At 37.7% G+C, this 21,635-nt stretch overlaps 1 protein-coding gene across 1 annotated transcript in view; it reads left to right on the top strand.

Moving 5' to 3' along the window:
* Positions 1–21,635, top strand: part of Pez (protein tyrosine phosphatase non-receptor pez) — a 297,962-nt gene that overhangs the window by 109,426 nt on the left and 166,901 nt on the right. The window contains exons 8-9 of the mRNA XM_090370791.1: positions 1,544–1,631; positions 20,801–20,883. Of these exons, the coding sequence (XP_090226917.1) occupies positions 1,544–1,631; positions 20,801–20,883 (171 nt within the window). The remainder of the gene's footprint in view (positions 1–1,543; positions 1,632–20,800; positions 20,884–21,635) is intronic.

Here is a 21,635-nt window from a genome sequence, read left to right as displayed (position 1 = left end):
GTAACCCCAGAGAAATGTACCAACTATGTGGTACTACTACACATCTTAAGTGGTACTACACTTAAGATGGTAGAAAATGAAAAAGACCTGGCAGTAATTGTGCAGTCAGATATGAAGTTTTCTGAGCAGTGTAGACAGGCTGCCAGGGCAGGTCATGGGTTTTGTCATGGGTTTTGTCAATGATATATAGGAATTTTGCTAGCAGGGAAAAGGAGGTGATTATTCCTCTGTATAAGGCAATAGTCAGGCCATGCCTTGAGTACTGCATACAGGTCTGGAAGCCTCATTTTAGGAAGGATGTCGATTTGCTTGAGCATGTACAAAGAAGGGCAACAAGATTGGTGAGGTGAATGAAGGGATCCTCTTACCAATAGAGTCTTAAGTTCTGCAAATTGCAATGGCTGGAGACTAGGCACCTGCATGGTGATATGATTGAGATGTATAAGGCCTTGAATGGATTGAGAACGCTGAATTCTGAAGGGATTCTTCCACTTGTTCAGATTACGAACCTAACAGGGCATAAATTCAAATTAAGGAAAGACAGATGTAGAATAGATGTTCAGAAATTTGCCTTTAGCCAGCGGGTGGTTAATTGCTGGAACAAACTTCCACGTGTCATTGTGGAAGTTGATAGGTTAAATAAATTTAAGGAAGAACTGGACAAACATATAGAGGGAATGGTTGTGTGAATTTTTTTTTTTTTTTTTTTTGGCTGATGTTGCATAAGCTCATACTCTTGCTTTCTTTCATCACATGCCACTACTACTACTACTACACTTTCATTTCGAATGGTCTTTTATTAGTTGGTTCCTGTTTTTTCACTTTGGATTTTTGGAAACTAGAAGGCTGCCTCACTTTGAAGTGTTACAATATTGTTTTCATCTTCATTGACCACAGTTGCATTGCTAGAATTACTTTTCTTCTCGTTTTAAAGTTCCTTTTTCAACTACAAATCCACGATCACATATTTTAATAATAATATTTCGAAATACAGTACTAATAATTATCAAAAAAAATTATACAAGGAAGTGAGTTTAGTTTTGATATTGGTTCGCTTCCTCCTCTCCTTCAACCCGTGAACTCCAGGCTAAATTGCATATAAATGGCATATTAGATCACTACATTCATTGCTGCTTTTCATAGGTGTCATTTCTCCTACACATACATTTCTATGCAAAAGCCCGCCAAAATAGTGTTATGCAGTCTACTTGATTATTAGTCTATGCTAGTGTATTAATAACCGAAAAAAAATGTTAAACATTATAATGTTACAAAAGTGGTGTACACTACAAATTTGCAAAATTTGTTTATTTATTTATTTTTTTAATTATTAATTACGATTTTTCACGGAAAACTAGTGTTCCATGGAACACAGTTTGGAAAACACTGGCGTAGGAGTTACTTTGTAATGTAAAAGAATACAATTATTTCCATTTGATTCTACTTCTTATATAAATCTTTGTTTGATGCATTAAGCAGCTTTATTTTGATAGTTTTTCTAAATCTTTTTGAGAAAAGAAATTAAAAAACATCATATTTTTAGGTGGAGTGAAATTATGAACCTTGTTCACCACAAGCGGTGCTTTAGTATTGAATGCCATCATAACCCAAAGCAGCTTCAATTTCATATGGTAAGAAAATTAAAAGTACTTCACAGATTTTAAATTTTATAATGAGTAATCTGATGGTGATTAATTTTGTTAAAATTTGTAAATCAGGTTATGAGTATTAGAATAGAACAGCAGTTCCCAACCGGTGGTTCACGAACCCCTGGGGGTTCTCGAAAGTGTTCCAAGGGGTTCACACTAAAAATTCTGTAATGGCATCTGCTTAGATTTACATAGGTATATTATTGTAAACTACAAAATATAACTAATAATAAACAATAAAGTAAAATAAAATTAAATAAATATATTAAATATATCATGTTAAATAAATATGTTTTCCACACAATTTTTTTTCATTCTCAAGGACCATTGTTATGTATAGGTATTTTTTTTTTTTAGAACCTATAGTACTTATACCATAGTACTTAGACTTGAACTTTTGTAGATTGCAATTTTCATGAAATACGTATGAAGGAAGGTTGCTCCAGAAAACAGAAGTTGAATGAATAAATGAAGAAGAAGAAAAGTTGGTTCTGTGAGTTTCAACTTGGACAGTAAAAGGAGGTTGACTGGTTGCGGCACACATTCGGACTGCTTTGAAAGAGATAGCGAGAATTATAGAAGCCAATTCAGAAGAGTGCCCATGGAAGTATCTATAGAAAAGGCATGCAGCAGAGACAGAAAGTCTATGAGACAGAGAGTGGAGAGACTGTTAGAGATGAGACATTAATTAACATAACTGCCCTCTTTTGAATGGAATCTAGGAGCCTGAGAGAGGTTTCGGTTTCGCCCCAGATGTGGGAACAATATTCCATGGTAGGCCGGATTTGCGATTTCTACAGAATCAACAACTGTTTAGAAGAAAAGTAAAGCCAAGTGCAAAAGAGAAAACAGTTTTTTAGATGCAGAGGAAGCAATATTTGCAATGTGCTTTATGCCAAGAGAGAGAGAGAGATTAGAAATCAGGGTAATCCCCTGAGATCTTGCCTCGAAATCGGAGCGTCACAAAGATAAGCATAAGAGCAGAAGAATCTTTTTTGTGAGATATATGGCAGGACTGAGTTTTAGAAGGATTGAAATTAAGTTATCTTTGCCCAGCTAGAGAATTACCTGGAGATCAGCATTTAAGGATTTGGCAGTGGATACTTGAGAAGCTGAAGCTGTTTGAGTAGGGCAAGGTTTCTCAAACTGAAAGGCAGAATGCAATGTGCTAACATCACCAAAACTATGGATAGGATTTCTGGTCAATGAAATAAGGTCATTAATATACAAGGGGAAAAGAGTGGAAGAAAGAACTGAACCTTGGGGAACACCAGCATTAGTGGAGAAGTTAGAAGACAGAGAGCCATCTACCATCACCCGCATTGAGCAGTCAGAGAGAAAATGATACCCAATTACAAAAAAAAAAAAAAAAAAAAAACCAGCTGGAAAACCATTGGATGGAAGCTTATTTAGAAGACCTTTATGCCAAACACATTAAAAAGCCTTTGAAATGTCAAGAACAATGGTTTTAGTTTCACCAAACTTTTCCATTGAATTTCTTCCTTAGATGGATAACATAAGCCAGAATATCACCAGTGGATTGACACTGATGAAATCCATACTGGTGATCATTGATCAGATGAAAGATTTCCAGATAGTTTAAGAGTTGGCAGTTAATTGATTTCTCCATTACTTTGGAAAAAGTAGAAGTAATTGCAATGCGACAATAATTGGATGGAAGAGATTTCTCACCCTTTTTTTAGGAACTGGCTGGATATGAGCAAATTTCCAAGTAGAAGGAAAAACACCTTTGGAATAAGAAAGTGAAAAAAGACTACACAAAACAGGAGTAAGTTCAGGGACACAGGTTTTGAGAACAAGTGGAGAAATGCCATCAGGACCTGGAGCTTTCTTAGCATCAGAATTCATCAAAATCCTTCTGACATCCTTTTGATGGAAAACCACAGGAGGCATTGAATGGAGTGTACATCTTCAATACATGAGTTAGAAGAAAAATAGGATGCTAGCAAGTTATCTTTGGCTGATGTGGCAACAGAACCATCTGGTTTTGACAGAGATGGGCAAAAAATTGCGGCCAATAGCTTTGGCAAGAGACCAGAATGTTTGTCTACCATTTGGACAAGAAGCAAATTTTTACTCATAGCCTGTTCGAAATCTAGTTTGGACTGATTAATAACTGCTTTACAAAGTATAAATTAATGCTTAATAATAATTTTTATTATTACGCTATGTCGCTTATAAAAACATAGTACTGGAAATATTTTATAATAAAAATTCAGAAATATTATAAGATTTCAGAGAATATAGGCTTAGTGGTTCGCATTAAAAATATTATGGTGAAAGGGGTTCACAACTCAAAAAAAAAGGTTGGGAACTGCTGGAATAGAGCATAGTAAATAAATTTAATGAATTTGAAGTACTGGTCAAGTCATCAAATGCACGCATTATTGGATTATTGGGCACAGTAATATATTCAAATTCTGAATCACATAGGGGATTCAGAATTTGAATATGCGGAGTACAATGTGTACAGAAAGGACAGAGGACCTGTGTGTGTGGGGAGGGTTTATGCTCTTAGTTTGAGAAGTGCACAAAGCCTAAGGCAGTGCATCCAGTGGACATGGGTAGCCAGTGCAATGTTGAGCCAGTTTGGTGTGCCATAAGCATTAGCAGTGACTTCTTGCTTTAAGAATCTGCAGATAAAAGACCCACTAGATGGCACTGATCACAGTGTATTGATGTAGGATTTCCTTAAAGATGTAACTACTATCGAAGAGCAAGGAAAGGGGGCTTTTCTTTTGTAAAGGTAACTAAGGTGGTGTCGACAATTTTTAAATTCTGTGCAGTGGAACCTACTGATGAAGTTACCAAAAGTAAATTTTGAGTGGCAAGCATTCAGAGAAGTAAATATAGATGCAACCTGGCTTTTATCAAACACAGAAGCTACTAACCTCTAACCCTCAAACAGGATTTCCAACTAAGAAGTTGGAAATAGAGCTAAATTCGAGACAGAGCTAAATGAATGTTAGATAAACTAATGAAGCTTGTGGTAGAGGAGAAAAATGCATGGGATGCATATACAGTGGTGGACAAAACTTGCATCACCTTAAAAAAAGTAACATTTGTAATGAAACGTATAAGATATTGTTTGATTACCATCATTTTGTTTGTCGCAAAGCAAAGGTATTGCATCAGACAGTAATTGCAATGTGTCGCATCAGCAGTTTCTATAAATACAGTGTTCGAAGGGTATACACGCTCATTAGTATCCTGTTTTGCGGAGGTGTAAGCATGGCTTCATATGTTCAGTTGACATCAAGAAAAAACAGTGTAGCTGTTGCTCTGTCCCAGGAAAGGTTTCTATGCATGCTATCGCTGATAAAATAGGCTGCCACCAGTCAACAGTATCCTGGGTGCTGAAATTAAAGCATGAAACTGGTGGTGTGAAGAGAAGACCTAGATTAAGCCATAAGAGTGACTATGCCTTCCCAAGATCAATATTTGAAAAGGCTATGCCTTTGTAATCACCATGCTAGTGCTCCTGATCTAAAACTGGACTTTGAGATGGCCTCTGGTGTTGAAACAAGTGCACAAACTGTCCAAAGACAGCTTTCAGAATATGGTCTGCATGCCTATCAGCCCAAGAAGAAGCCTTTGTTGACCCAACAAATGCGGAAGAAGCAACTTGCTTGGGCTAAAATGCATGTTATGTGGACAAAAGAGCAATGGAACACTCATCTTTTCTGACAAATGGAAATTCAACCTGCATGGCTCGGATGGGAAGCGATATGTCAGAAGATAAAAATCAGAAGCATACCATCCTGACTGCATAACACCAATTGTAAAGTTCCCCACCAGCCAGATGGTCTGGGGATGCATAACAAGCAAAGGGATGGGGCAAATTAAGTTTATTAACGGAACGGTGAATGCAGAAACCTACATTGCTATCTTGGAGGAGTGCCTGAAACCCGTTATTAGGGATCACCACACAGACATCCAAAACTACATTTTTCAACAGGATTCGGCACCGTGCCACACAGCAAAATTGGTAAGTTTTATGCTATTTAGATTTAATGATGAGTTTGTCTTCTTGTCTCACAAGGCTTAAAACATACTTATACCATTGTTTTCCCTCGTTTTTCTCCCTTAAGGTGCAGTCATACCTCAGAAATGCTGGCATTACAGTGTTGGACTGGCCCAGCAATAGTCAGATTTAAACCCTATTGAAAATTGCTGGTACATAATGTCATCTAAAATTGCTCAGAAGAAGCCAACAAGTAAGATTCAGCTGCAGGAGAGCATTGTAAGGGTGTAGTACCACGAAATTGGGCAACCGTATATCCAGAAGTTGATTAACTCTATGCCAGATCGTTGCAAGGCTGTAATTACAGCTTGAGGAGGAAAAACAAAATATTGAGGACTTATTTTGCTGATTTACAGTACATAAGTTTTTATTGCATTTAAGTTTGTACACATAAATGCAATAAAATAACTTCTACTGAACCCTGGACAGGACTGAATGAGGAGCAGAAAAAGATGGTATGGGAAAGTTACATTACACAGTGATGAAAGATACTGAAGCCAACAACAGCTACAAGTTGATCAGTAATAGTACTACAGATATCCCGATTTGTCTGAAATGTAAAATCATGAACCAATATATACTTCCCACCATGACTTATGGAAGTGAAACTTGGGCACTCACCGAAAGAATGGAAGAGAAGCTGAAAACTACACAGCAAAGAATGGAACGAATTATATTAGGAATCAGACTGTTAGAGAAGAAGAGAAATGCATGGATTAGGCAGTAAACACAAATAAAGGACATTCTTATCAAAACTAAAGAACCGAAATGGACTTGGGCAGAACACAGCTCGAAGACACTATGACCGATGGACTAAGAAAATAAAGAATGGTACCCAAGAGGAGCTAAAAGAAAACCTGGAAGACAACAATAGAGATTGACAGATGAAATTCACAAGTTTGTGACTAGTAAATGGATGGCCTTTGCACAAAACAGAAGAAACTGGAAAGTTGACGGAGAGACCTTCATCCTGCAGTGGATTAAAAACGGCTGATGATGATGAATACTAATTGACAAAACTATGCAAGGAAGCTAGGCTTATGAAGCATATACTGAGTTATTGAAGGTTAGTATTTAATGCAGTTGTTTCCCTACAAACATAAAGTGAAATAAATTTGAGGCAATTTTGGATTAAAACATTCTATTGAGCATCTTAAGTCATATGATCTTGAACTTTTGTTATTGTTGGGTTAGCCATGAAAGAGCTATCATTTGGCCACCATGTTTGCCTAGTCTGCATCTGATCAGTTGTTTTTTCCTGTTCATTTTCACTTGAAAACTTAGCATCAGTACATTCCCCCCCTCACCTCCATCAAACATCTATTATGGATACCATTCTGTCACATTCCAAATGGGATGTTTAGAATTGTGCAGTAAGATACAGATATTTATATAACTTATTGCTTGTCTTTATATTATGCTTATTGGCTGCCAATGTATACTTGAATGGAATTGCCTCAGAAGTTCTTGATCATATAAGTTGATAACAGTGCTTTGAATCCAAAAATACTTTGTTGAATTTCCTTTTAGGTATTTTCATACAGACAACCTTATGAAATATTAATCTCCATATTTTTGAATCATATACAGGGTATTAGGAATAACATAGATCACTGCCAGACTTGCAGTGGATTAGCAGACAATAATCACCTAGACATCCAAAAGGCAGATAAAAGAGATTCAGTTGTGCTTCTAATCTAAATTAATCTGTTTAGGACAATAAACTTACTGATATTTTACAAGATGGAAATATTTGAGTACTGGAAAAAAAAATTCTGTTTTGAAAATCTAGACACATTGAAATTGAGTCAAAAAGATTAAGGTCAGAAGGAAACATGAATATTATCAATGATATACATAAAGTTTGCTAGCAGGGATAAGGAGGTTATTATCCCTTTGTACAAGGTCAGGGTTAGGCTGCATCTTGAGTATTATATACAGGTCTGAAGGCCTGTATTCACTTTTAGGAAAGATGTAAATCTGCTAGAACATACATACTGATTTAATGGGGCGTTCCACAAGGTTTCCCTGTATATTTGGTGTTGTAAAATTATATAATCCAGAGAAGTTGCTGCAACCTATGGTTTTAAAAACACTATCACTGCTAACTTAGTGAAGTATGTTATGAATATCCCAAATCCATTTATGAATCAGTTAAAATATTGTATAAGAAGTATAGAGCATTTGTATTCTCTTATTAGTAATCAATAATTATATTCAAATCATAGACTTTTCTCTTTTGATATAAAATTATTGTACACTAATGTCCATTGAATGCCACCAGTCCATTGAATCAGGATATCGTATTAAGTATAATAGAGCTAAATTAGAAGTAATGGCATAATTGGCTTATTAATATTCTTCTGTCTTTTTTTTTTTCTTTTTCTTTTTCTTTCCTTAGAAACTTTCCCTTCATTCCTTATAATCCTGAAGTAATGCAGTGGCACGAACCCTGGCTAGGTCCCCCACATCTTTTCCTTTATGGATGGATTTTGTTTTTGTGATTGTCTTTTCGGGTACTGTGTATTCCAGCATATAAGTTAAGTTGACTCTTGAAGCACTAAACAATCATCCTTTTTATTCTTTTTAATTCAAGCACTAAATAATTTTAAGCTTGAATTAAAAGATCTTGCTTAAAGTTAGAAAGACATGAAGTAATACCAGTATATTTACAATTTATTACATATATATTTTTCAAACATATACATTTTTTGCTCACTTTTTAAAACTGAAAAATTTGTTTTTCTTCGTCAGATGACAATAGTTATGGAATTCATTGAAAGTTATGCTTTTGGGTTTACTTTGAGTTCCCAAAAAGTGAACATTCTTGATTGTCAATTTTTAATAGCAAATTCGCTTCCACTTTAGTTTATGCTACATAAGGCAGTAGTTGTAGTAATGGCAAATGATGCAAGAAGACAAACTAATATAGCATCAGCAAAAAAAAAAAAACCTACACCCATCATGCACACCCCTCCAAGAATTTGTCTGGTTCTTCCTTGAATTTATTCAAACCATCCACTTCCAGAACAACAGATGGAAGCCTGGCTGAAAGCAAACTTCCACACATCTGTCTTGCAACCATCCTTCCTCAGATTAAATTTGTTTCCTCATATGTGTAGTCTCAGCAAGAGGAAGAATGCCATTCACATTCAGTTAATTTAATCTATTCAAGATCTTAATGTAAAGAACGAGCCTGTTTAGCCTGGTCTGTACTTGTTAACAGGAGAGACTGCTTCTACAGGGATGGGATACACTTAAATAGAAAGGGTGCAAGAATATTTGCTGATGCTATCGAGGCAGTGTTAGGTGGGTTGGAAAACTGCTAGCTTGGGGGGGGGGGAAACAAGGACTAATAAATTAACAGTAGCCACTAGCAGAGGTGAAAGTGATTCTTGCACTGCTTCTATTGGAATGAGCAGCAGCCAGGAAAACAAGATGCAGAATATTTCAGAGACTACTGGGAGTCATTGCAGTACAAGTAAACACATGGGTTGTGTTAGGGTAGCAAAGAATATGAATATTTGCATGTATACTTGCGTGTATACCAATGCTAGGAGTTTAGTAAAAAAATTTGATGAATTTGAGGTATTGCTCAAAACATCAAAGGCAGATATTGTTGGGATATCAGAGACGTGGTGTCACACAGATATAAGGAATGCAGAACTGGAATTTGGGGAGTACAATGTGTACAGGATAGGAAGGGAGGAGGGGTTATTAGTTAAGAAACACATAAAATCCAAGGAAGTGAAGCCAGTGGACACGCCGACAGGGCTAGCCGGGTGAGTAAAGTACCTGCCTAGCAACCCAAAGGTCGCGGGTTCGAATCCCGCTTCGGGCTTGGATCAAAGTACTGCAAAAACCTTGGGAGGTGCATTATAGCCACAGAAGCCGATACGCCAACAACTACCAAAAAAAAATCACTGGACAGTGCAGTGTCGAGTCAGTTCGGTGTGACATAAGCATTGGGAGATCAAAATTGCGAAGGAGTGTGCTATAGGAATAATGACTCTGATGAGTATAATAAGAAACTGTAGAGGGAAATAGAGTGGGCCAGTAAATCAGAGAGTCTTATAATGGGGGATTTTAATTTCCCAGATATTTATTGGAATTTGTTAGTTGGTCACTCATACACTAGCAAGGCTTTTGTGAATTTATTCGATGATTGTTTTCTACATCAGCATGTTCGGGAGACAACTAGAGGGAGTAATACTCTTGTTCTGAGGCGCCTCTGTAGCCAAGTGGGAAGGAGCAGCAGTGCGTAGCACACTTCTTGATTAGACCAGGTTTCAAGCCCATCACCACCAAATACGGAGGATGCGGAAAGGTCAGGAATTGACCACCGCATAACCCGGAGCGATATGGCATTAGTTGCTAATGCTCCTAAAAACCAAATAACAAACAAACAAACTCTTGATCTGATTATCGGTAGTGATTCTTAATGCATTAAGAATCTACAGATAAAAGAACCACTAGGTGGCAGGGATCACAGTGTGCTGAAGTGGGATTTACTCAAAGAAGTAACTACCATCGGGGGTAAAGGGAAGGGTTTTTGCTTTCGTAAAGGCGACTACGATGGTCTGAGACTGTATTTAAATTTTATACAGTGGACCAACTAATGATGTTACCAACAGCAAATTCAAAATGGGAAGCATTTAAAGAACTTACCTGGGAAGCTACTAGGCTTTACATACCAACTAAGAAATATTGTTCAAGGTTTAGGCTTAAATGGATGTCAAATGAACTAATGAGACATGTGGCAGAGAAGAAAAATGCATGGGATACATATAAATTAATGGGTGACATGGAAGCCTATGATAGATATAAGCTGGTCTGTAACCAAGTCACAAAGGAGATTAGGCAGGCAAAGGCAGATTATGAGAAATCCTTGACAAAGGAAGCAAAGAAAAACAGAAAAGAGTTCCTTACCTATGTAAACTCTAGAAGGAAAAGGATGAATCATATCGGTCCACTGGATATTGATGGTTCAACAGTTGATGATCCTGTTCAGGTGGCTAACAAACTAAACGAGTATTTTGCATTTACATTCACACATGAGGAGTTATTCAGGAAGGGGGAATGCCAGAGATGAAGTAAACTCAGGCAGTGAGCCAGATGATTTTGTAATACTTGAGAAGAAAGTGGAGGAGAAATTGTTGACGATAAACAAAAAAGGCACCCGGGGTGGTGGATGAGATCTATCCTGTTATATTAAAGGAGACAGCAAAGGAACTAAGCGAACTCTTTGCCATAATTATGAGAGCTTCTTTGGGCTCAGGGGAGTCCAAAGAAGCTCGTTTGCATTTGCACATCTCCATAGATTGAAGATGTGCAAATGCAACCCTAATTCACAAAGGAGGATCAAAGGCTGAACTAGTAATTATAGACCTGTGAGTTTAACTTCTGTTTCAGGAAAATTAATGGAGGCACTGGTTAAAGAAGCACTGCAAGATCATTTAGACAAGACTTCAGTTATAGCTCGGACACAGCATGGTTTTGTTAAGGGAAGTCTTGCCTGACCAATTTGATTGGATACTATGATGCAGTCACAAAGGAACTGGATGCAGGGAATAACTTTGATATTATATGCTTGGATCTTAGAAAGGCTTTCATATTGTTGCACATGGAAGACTGCTGCACAAATTGGAGCAGTGTGGCATTGAGGCAAATTGCTGCTATGGATAAAGGGTTGGTTGAGGGTGAAAAGACAGAGTGGTAATTAATGGACACTGCTCATTGTGACTAATGTTATTAGTGGAGTCCCTCAGGGTTCAGTGTTGGGTCCATTGTTCTTTTCTGTATTTATAAATGATATTGATGATGGTATATCAAGCTTAATGTCCAAGTGCAGACGATACAAAGGTTCCCAGGGTTGTTAAGGACACTAGTGACGCTATGCTGCTGAAACAGGATCTTTAGCATTAGTAGAGGCATTTGATGCAAGAAAGCAAGCTTATGCAGCATCAGCCAAAAAAAAAAAAATAAATAAATCAATAAATAAATAAAAAATAACCAATTCCACTTCACCCCTCTGTTCGTTCGAAATACCTGTCCAGCTGAGCCTTAAACTTATTTAGGCTATCAACTTCCACGACAAGCGATGGAAGTCTATTCCACCAACCAACCACCTGCTGGCTAAAGGCAAATTTCCTCACATCTATCCTACATCTGTCTTTTCTCAATTTGAATTTATGCCCTCTCAGGTGATTATTCTGAGCAAGAGGAAGAATCCCATCAGCATTGAGCATGCTCAAACCATTCAAGGCTTTATACACCTCTATCAGATCACCTCGCCGGTGCCTAGTCTCCAGACACTGTAATTTGCAAAAGTAAGCCTTTCTTCGTAAGAGCACCCCTTTGTTCCATTCACTAATCTTGTTGCCCTGCTCTGTACTCTTTCCAGCAGCTCTACATCCTTCTTGAAATGGAGGCCTCCAAACCTGTATACAGTACTCTAGGTGTGACCTGACCATTGCCATATACAAGGGATCAATAATCACCTCCTTATCCCTGCTAGAAAAATTCTATATATCATCGACAATACACCATGAGCTACTCTTGCCGCCCGTCTGCACTGTTCAGAAAACTTCATATCTGCCTGCACAACCACCCCCAGGTCCCTTTCATTCTCTACCACTGTCAGTGTAGTACCACAGAGTTGATATTTTGCTCTGGAGTTGCTGTTTCCCATATGTAGTACTTTACATTTGTTAATGTTTAACTTCATTTGCCACCTCTCAGCCCATCTGCTCAACCTTTCCAGATCCTGTTGCAGTAGCATAGTGTCAGTAGTGTCCTTGACAACTCTGCCAACCTTCGTATCGTCTGAAAACGTGGACATTAGCTTGATATACCATCATCAATATCATTTATAAATACAGAAAACAATAATGGACCCAATACTGAACCCTGAGGGACTCCACTAATAACATTAGTCCACGATGAGCAATGTCCATTGATTACCACTCTCTGTCTTCTCCCCCTCAACCAACCCTTTATCCATAGCAGCAATTTGCCTCCAATGCCACACTGCTCCAATTTGTGCAGCAGTCTTCCATGTGCAACAGTATCAAAAGCCTTTCTAAGATCCATGTATATAATATCAAAGTTATTCCGTGCATCCAGTTCTTTTGTGACTGCATCATTGTATCCAATCAAATTGGTCAGGCAAGACTTTCCCTTAACAAAACCATGCTGTGTCTGAGCTATGACTGAAGTCTTGTCTAGATGATCCTGCAGTGCTTCTTTAACCAATGCCTCCATTAACTTTCCAGGAACAGAAGTTAAACTAACAGGTCTATAATTATTTGTGTCGCCCTTTGATCCTCCTTTGTGAATTTGGGTGACATTTGCACATCTCCAGTCTATGGATACTTCCCCTGTGTCCAAAGAAGCTCTCATAATTATGAATAAGGGTTTGCTTACTTCCTTTGCTGCCTCCTTTAATATAACTGAATAGATCCCATCCACTCCAGGTGCCTTTCTTGTATTTATCTTCAACAATTTCTCCTCCACTTTGCTCTCAGTTATTACAAGATTCTCTAGCTTACTGCCAGAGTTGAATACACCTCTGGCATTCCCCTCGCTGAATAACTCTTCATGTGTGAATGTCTATGCAAAATATTCATTCAGTTTGTTAGCTACCTGAGCAGGATCATCAACAGTTGACCCATCGATATCAAGTGGACCAATCTGATTCAACCCCTTCCTTCTAGAGTTTACATAAGTAAAGAACTCTTTGCTGTTTTTCTTTGCATCCCTTGCCAAGGATTTCTCGTAATCTGCCTTCGCCTGCCTAACCTCCTTTGTAACTTGGTTGCATATCAACTTGTATCTATCATAGGCTTCTGTGTCATGTGTTAATTTGTAAGTATCCCATGCATTTTTCTTCTCTGCCATATGCCTCATTAGTTCATCTGATATCCATTTTGGCCTAAACCTTGAACAACATTTCTTAGTTGGTATGTAAAGCCTAGTAGCTTCCAAGATTAATTCTTTGAATGCTTCCCATTTTGAATTTGCTGTTGGTAACATCATCAGTTGGTCCCACTGTATAGAATTTAAATACTGTCTCAGTCCATCGTAGTCGCCTTTACAGAAGCAATAACCCTTCCCTTTACCCCTAATGGTAGTTACCTCTTTGAGTAAATCCCACTTCAGCACACTGTGATCACTTCCACCTAGTGGTCCATTTACCTGCAGATTCTTAATGCATGAAGAATCACTACTGATAATCACATCAAGAGTATTACTCCCTCTAGTTGCCTCCTGAACATGCTAATGTAGAAAACAATCATCCAATTAATCCACAAAAGCCTTGCTAGTGTGTGAGTAACCAGCCCCCAAATTCCAGTTAATATCTGGGAAATTAAAATCTCCCATTATAAGACTCTCTGATTTACTGGCCCTCTATTTCCCTGTACAGTTTCTTATTATTCTCATCAGAGTCATTAGGCCTATAGCAAACTCCTACTCCCAATTTTGATCTCCCAATGCTTATGTCACACCAAACTGACTAAACACTGCAATGTCGACTGGCTTCACTTCCTTGGATTTTATGTATTTCTTAACTAATAGCATAACCCCTCCTCCCTTCCTATCCTGTCTATCCTTTCTGTAGACATTGTACTTACTCCCCAAATTCCAGTTCTGCATTCCTTATATCTGTGTGACACCATGTCTGAAATCCCCACAATATCTGCCTTTGATGTTTTGAGCAATACCTCAAATTCATCAAATTTATTTACAAAACTGCTAGCATTGGTGTACACGCAAGTATACATGCACCTGTTCTTTTTCATAGCTACCCTAACACAACCTATGTGTTTATTTGTACCCCAGTGATTCCCAGCAGTCTCTGTACTATCCTGCATCTTATTTTCCAGGCTGCGGCTCATTCCAATAGGAGCAGTGCAAGAATCACTTTCACCTCTGCCAATGGCTGCTGTTAATCTATTAGTCCTTGTATCCCCCCAATCTAGAAGTTTTCCGACCCACCTAACACTGCCTCGATACCACAGCAAACATTCTTGCACCCTTTCTATTTAAGTGTATCCCATCCCTGTAGAAGCAGTCTCTCCTGTTAACAAGTACAGACCAGGCTGAATAAAATTCTACCCCTTCAACCTTGCACAATCTTTCCAGGGCCAAATTGATCGACATGGCTCTCATCATATACTCCCTCCTATCGTGTCTGGGCAGAATTGCAGACACTTTCAAATTCAACCCTAATTCACGGCTTTTTTTCAACAGTGACCTGTACTTGTTAAGTAATTCTGCCAGTCTGGAAAGATTGAGCAGATGGTCTGAGAGGTGGCAAATGAAGTTTAACATTGACAAATGTAAAGTAGTACATATGGAAAACAGTAACCCCAGAGCAACGTATCAACTCTTTGGCACTACACTGACAGTGGTAGAGAATGAAAAGGACCTGGGGTAATTGTGCATTCAAATATGAAGTTCTCCGAGCAGTGCAGATGGGCTGCTAGAGTAGCTCATGGTGTCTTGATGATATACAGGAATTTTTTTAGCAGGGATAAGGAGGTGATTATTCCCTTGAATAAGACAATGGTCAGGCCACACCTTGAGTACTGTACACAGGTCTGGAGACCTCATTTCAAAAGGATGTAGAGCTGCTGGAACGAGTGCAGAGAAGGGCAACAAGATTAGTGAATTGAACAAAGGGTTGCTCTTATGAAGAAAGGCTCAAGTTTTGCAAATTACAGTGTCTGGCGACTAGGCACTGGCGAGGTGATCTGATAGAGGTGTATAAAGCCTTGAATGGTTTGATCATACTCAATGCTGATGGGATTGTTTCTCTTGCTCAGAATAATCACCTAAGAGGGGCATAAATTCAAATTGAGGAAAGTCAGATTGTAGGATAGATGTGCAGAAATTTGCCTTTAGTGAGCAGGTAGTTGGTTGGTTGGTGGAACAGACTTCCATCCCTTGTTGTGGAAGTTAGCCTAAATAAATTTAAGGCTCAGCTGGACAGGTATTTCGAACGAACGGAGAGGTGAAATTGGAGTGTTTTTTTTTTTTTTTTTTTTTTTTGTTGGCTGATGCTGCATAAGCTTGCTTTCTTGCATCATATGCCTCTTCTAATGCTAATGCTTAAACACCTTAGTCAGATCACCTCACAGGTGCCTAATCTCCAGAAGCTGTAATTTGCAGAACTGAAACCTTTTTAGGTAAGAACAACCTTTTGTTCCCTTTAACAATCTGGATGCCCTTCTCTGCACCTGTTTCAACAGATCTACATCCTTCATAAAGTGAAGCCTCCAGACCTATATACAGTACTCAAGATGTGGCGTAAACCATTGCCTTGTACAAAGAGGCGCCTCCGTAGCCAGGTGGGAAGGAGCAGCAGTGCGTAGCACACGCTTCTTGATTAGACCGGGGTTCGAGCCCGTCACCACCAAATACGGAGGATGCGGAAAGGTTAAGGAATGACCACCGCATATCCTGGAGCAATATGGCCTTAGTTGCTAATGCTCCTAAAAACCAAACAACAAAACAACAACGCCTTGTACAAAGGGATAATCATCTCCTTATCTCTGCTAGCAAAGTTTCTGTATATCATTGACAAAACCCCATGAGCTATCCTGCTCGGAGAATTTCTTACCTGACTGCACAATTACCCCCAGGCTTTTTCATTTTCCCCTACCCTCAGTGTAATATCGAACAGCTGGTACATTAATCTGGAGTTACTCTACCCAAATGCAATACCTTCAATTTATCAATGTTAAACTTCAACTGCCATTTCTCAACCCATCAACCGATCTTCGTAGATATTTTTGCAGTAGCTCATCCTGATTACTGTTGTAAACCACACTACCAACCTTTGTATTATCGGCAAACTTTGACATTAAGCCTGATATACCTTCATCAATATCATTAATAAATATTGAAAACAACAATGGGCCCAGCACTGAACCTTGTGGGACTCCACTAATAACTAATGTTATCAGTTGCATACAGTACTCCACTGATTACTAATGTTATCAGTGGAATACTGTATGCAATACTCAATCTATTTAAGAACCTTAAACACCTCAGTCAGATCACCACTGGGACTCCACTGATAACATTAGTTACCAGTGGAGTCAGTTAGCCCAGCACTGAACCCTGTGGGACTCCACTGATAAGGTTAGTCCACGAAGAGCAGTGCCAATTAATAACCACTCTGTTTTCTTCCACTTAACCATCCCTTTATCCATAGCAATAACTTGTCTTTAATGCCACATTGCTCCAGTTTATACAGCAGTCTTTTATGTGCAACAGTATCAAAAGCATTCCTGAAATCCAAAAATATGATATCAAAATTATTTTTTACATCCAGTTGCTTGGTCACTGCATCATAGTAACCTATCAGATTGGTTAGACAAGACTATCCCTTAATAAATCCATTGATTGCAGTATAATTGCATGCTGTCCAGATGGACCTGCATTACTTCTTTAACCAGTGACTCCATTATTTTCCCTGTAACAGATGTTAAGCTAACAGGTCTGTAATTACTCATGTCACCTTTTCAAGTTCACCTTTACAAGTTGAGGAATACATTCGCACATCTCCAGTCCATAGCGAACTTCCCTGAAACCAAGGATGCTCTGATATTTATTGTGGAGCATTTTCTTACCTCATTTGCTTTCTACCTTAATATGATTGGATAGACCCATCCACCCTAGCTGCCTTTTTATATTCTGCTTCAACAGTTTCTCATCCCGAAAGGAAAGTGGATGAGAGAGCTAAATGGCAAAGTCATTAAGCTCCTCGATATAGTTTGATAATCTTCTGGCATCTCCTTCCCTAAAGAATTCCTCTTGTGTGAAGTAGATGCAAAATGCCTGCCTATTCAATTTGTCAGCAACCTGAGCAGGGTCATCAACAATCAACGCATTTTCATCAAGTGGCCCAATGTGATTCAACCCCTTCCTTCTACTGTTAATATATGCATCGAAGTCTTTGCTACTTTTCTTTGCTAGAAACTTATCATATTCTGCCTTACCTTGCCTTACGTTCACTTTTCTTCTCTGCCACTGGTCTCAATAATTCATCTGACATCCATTTAGGTCTAAGCCTTGAACAATATTTCTTCTTTGTTATAAAAAACGTGGTAGCTTATATGATTACTTCTCTTAATGCTTCTCATTTAGAATTTGCTCTTGGTAACATCATTAGTTGGCCCCAGTGCATAAAATTTAAAAAATGTCTGAGACTGGTGCCTCCGTAGCCAGGTGGGTAGGAGCAGCAGTGTGTAGCACACACTTCTTGATTAGACTGGGGTTCAAGCCCGTGACCACCAAATACGGAGGATGCGGAAAGGTCAGGGAATGACCATCGCATATCCCTGGAGCAATATGGCCTTAGTTGCTAATGCTCCTAAAAAAAAAAAAAAAATAATAACAAATGTCTGAGACCACTGTAGTAACCCTTGCAAAAACATTTCCCTCTACTCTTGACAGTAGTTTTGTCTTTAATTAAAATCCACATTAGTACACTGTTATCACTGCCACCCAGTGGGTCTTTTACCTTTCTTATTTTCTGGTTATCAGCAGAGATTTTTAATGCATGTAGAATCTCTACTGATAATCAGATCAAGAGTATTGCTTCCTCTTGTTGTCCCTCTAACATGCTGCTGTAGAAAACAGTCTTCCACAAAATCTACGGAAGTCTTGCTAGTCTGTGAGTGACCAGCCTACAAATTCCACTCGATATGTGGAAAGTTAAAATCCCCCATTATAAGACATTCTGATTTACTGGCCCACTCTGTTTCTCTTTATAGCTGTTTGGTATACAGCAGAAATAGTTATCACAATCATTAGGCCTATAACAAACTCCTGCTATCAATTTTATTTTCCCAGTGTTTATATCACACCAGAGTGACTCAGCATTGCACTGGTCACCCATGTTGACTGGATGCACTGCCTTAATTTAATATGGTTCTTGACTAAGAGCATAACCCCTCCTGTCCTGTATACATTGTACTCCACATATTCAAATTCAGCATTGTTCATGTCTGAGTGACATAAGTGTTGCTGAATGTAGTCATTGTAGGGTATACCAGAGACCATGTCTCTGCTATCCCTACAATGTCAATGTCTGCGTCTGATGATTAATCAGTACTTGAAATTCATAAAATTTATTTACAATGATCCTAGAATTAGTGTACGTGAAAGTATCTTCTCACTCTTAGTTCCCCTTACACAGCACATCTATTCACTTGTTCCATGATGACCCACAGCAGGGCCTGAAGTCCCAAACACCTTGCTTTCCAGGCTGCTGCATTTCACAATACAAGCAGTTCAAGAATCACTTCACCTCTGCCTGCAGCTCTAGTTAGTCCATTAGTTTGTGTATCCTTCCAAGTTAGCAGCTTTCCAATCCACCTATCATTGCCTCAATAGCATCAGTAAATATTCTTGCACTCCTTCTATTAAGCGTATCCCACCCCTGTTAACAAGCACAGACCATGCTGTGAAAATTTTAACCCCATGAGCCTTACACATTCTCTCCAGAGCAAAATTGATTGACAGAGCTCTCAACATTTACTCTCTCTTGCAGAGTACTATATAATTATTTATTTCTTTATTGTTTACTGTGCAGTATAATAGAATGTCACAATAGTCACAATATAAAGTCAGATATGAATTTTCAAGTCAAAAACTAAGGTCAACTGAAGGTCAACAAAATTATAAGCTGGAATATATGGTATGTTTTTATTTCCATTTGTTTAATTTCTACTTATTTTATTTCTTGCATTGCTATCTCCTGATTTGTATTAGTATAATGAAGTTTCTTCCAATAATCAATCACCTGTTCGTTAAAGGCGAATCTCTGCACTTCTATCCTGCAACCATCCTTCCTCAATTTGACTATGCCCACATCATGTGTGTGGTCTGAACAAGAATTATTCCATCAGCATTGAGCTTTCTCAATCTATTCAAAGCCTCAAACACCTGAATCAGATTATCTTGCAGGTGCCTGAATGCTGCATTTTTCAGAACTGAAGCCCTTTCTTGTTAAGACTACCCTTTCATTCCCTTCAATCTCACTGCCCTTTTCTGCACCCATTCCAGCAGATCTATATCTTTCCTAAAATGAGGCCTCCAGACCCACATGCATATTCAAGGTGCAGCTTAACCATTGCCTTGTATAATTAAACACAAATGAACACACTTTTCCTGACAGTGGGATTATAATAGAAAAGCATTTGTTCCTGTCTACATACATAGTGGGGTTAGAAGATGTTTGCTCGGTATAACACCAAATGAAATATATGATCTTTGAATAAGAATAGATTCACAAAATAATTGGTTAACACAGTATTTCTTCAGGAATGAACAGAAAAATGGAGTAGATAGTTTCTCAATGATATGTTGCCGAAAATTTAGAGCTCTACACAGCTGTTGAGAAAACTTGAATTTACAAGGGGCTGGCTTAATCTGAGTTAACAGAGATTGAAATATTTTATCTTTGTTTACCTTTTCAGTCCTACCATTGGTTCTTTGTGTTGACTGAACTGAAATTTTTTAACTCACTTCACCTCCTTTGGCAAAACCTGACAAAATATTGTCGCTGCCTAAAATGAGAAGTTCAAATACCTTTTTATATTATTTGTGCTTCATCTCTTAAAAGGTATAGAATATTTCATGCTTCAGATTTGCAGTTTTTTGGTTTCATTTTTGAAGAAAATGAGTAAGGAAAGAATCCTTTGGAAAAAAAAAACTGAAGCTGTTTTGTTCTGAATTACATTTTGCATCAATTGTACAAATCAAAATCTATATAATTGGCATCAATAAATGCAACCCATCCTTTAAAAGATGAAGTTTAAGAGGATCATTTGTCTCCTTTATAAGCAAATTTTGAAAATTTCACTGAGTTATAATTATATTGCATTTGCTCATAATCCTTTTTCTAGTGATGACTCACAGTTTCTATAAGATCATATTGGCTAGAGTTTGTGAAATTTAAACTTTATGTTGTTACTAAAGAATAAACACACACTATTCAATTTTGTAATAATATTCAAAATTTATAAATTTGTTCGATATACTCTTTGGAAACAATACACCATTGCAAAACATTTTCTTATTTTTACTTTAGGAAGATTCCCATTATGCCAAATATGTGTGGAAAATGTGTATACAGCAGCACAGGTTTTATACAAAAAATGAGCCATTAGTCAGGTAAAAGAAGTTAGAGACAATTGGTTGATTTTATTGTATTTTTATAATTAAATTAACATAATTTTAGGATACTGTTCAATGTGTTCTTGTTGCCCTAAAAAATGTGTGATACTTATTGATAAGAGATATTTTAGTATGTAAAGTATACTAGTTTATTATGTAGTAAAGTATTTCATTACATAATTAATTTATTTGTATTAATCTTTATTCCTATGACATTTTGAGTCACATGGTGTCAGATTTTCTTGTGGAAGCTGATAAACCCAAATAGAAAACCCTATTCCATCCTGTTTCCAGCAATTAAGAATTGGCAGTATATCTTAAACACACTATACTGTCTTAGCCCTCCATACATACAGTAGACAATTACAGTTATAAACTTAAAATATCATGCTATGAGGAGAAGCTGCATTTTACAGAATTTCATTATGTTAAACAGTCCTGTGAAGCATCCTTTAATATTTTTGTCATCTAAAAAGAGGGCATAATGTGACCATATCTGCAAATTTTTGACTTTTAAAAAGATAGAGATAAGGCGATTTGTAAAATCCATACTGCACTATAAATTAAATTTCACTTGACAAAATACACATTTTATATTAAAATATAGCCATAGGACTGTTTACAGTATGTTTACCTAGGATTTTCCTGTCTGTGGATTTCTGTTTGGATTGTCTGTTAGACATCAGCTGATGTCTAACAGACAATGACTTGTAGACTTTGTACCTTTCAGAAATATTGAATCAAAGTTT

This window comes from Mastigoproctus giganteus, chromosome 3, assembly GCF_048544385.1.
Source record: "Mastigoproctus giganteus isolate SK-2022 chromosome 3, ASM4854438v1, whole genome shotgun sequence".
NCBI classification, from domain to species: Eukaryota; Metazoa; Arthropoda; class Arachnida; order Uropygi; family Thelyphonidae; genus Mastigoproctus; species Mastigoproctus giganteus.
This window is presented reverse-complemented; position numbering and strand designations above follow the sequence as displayed.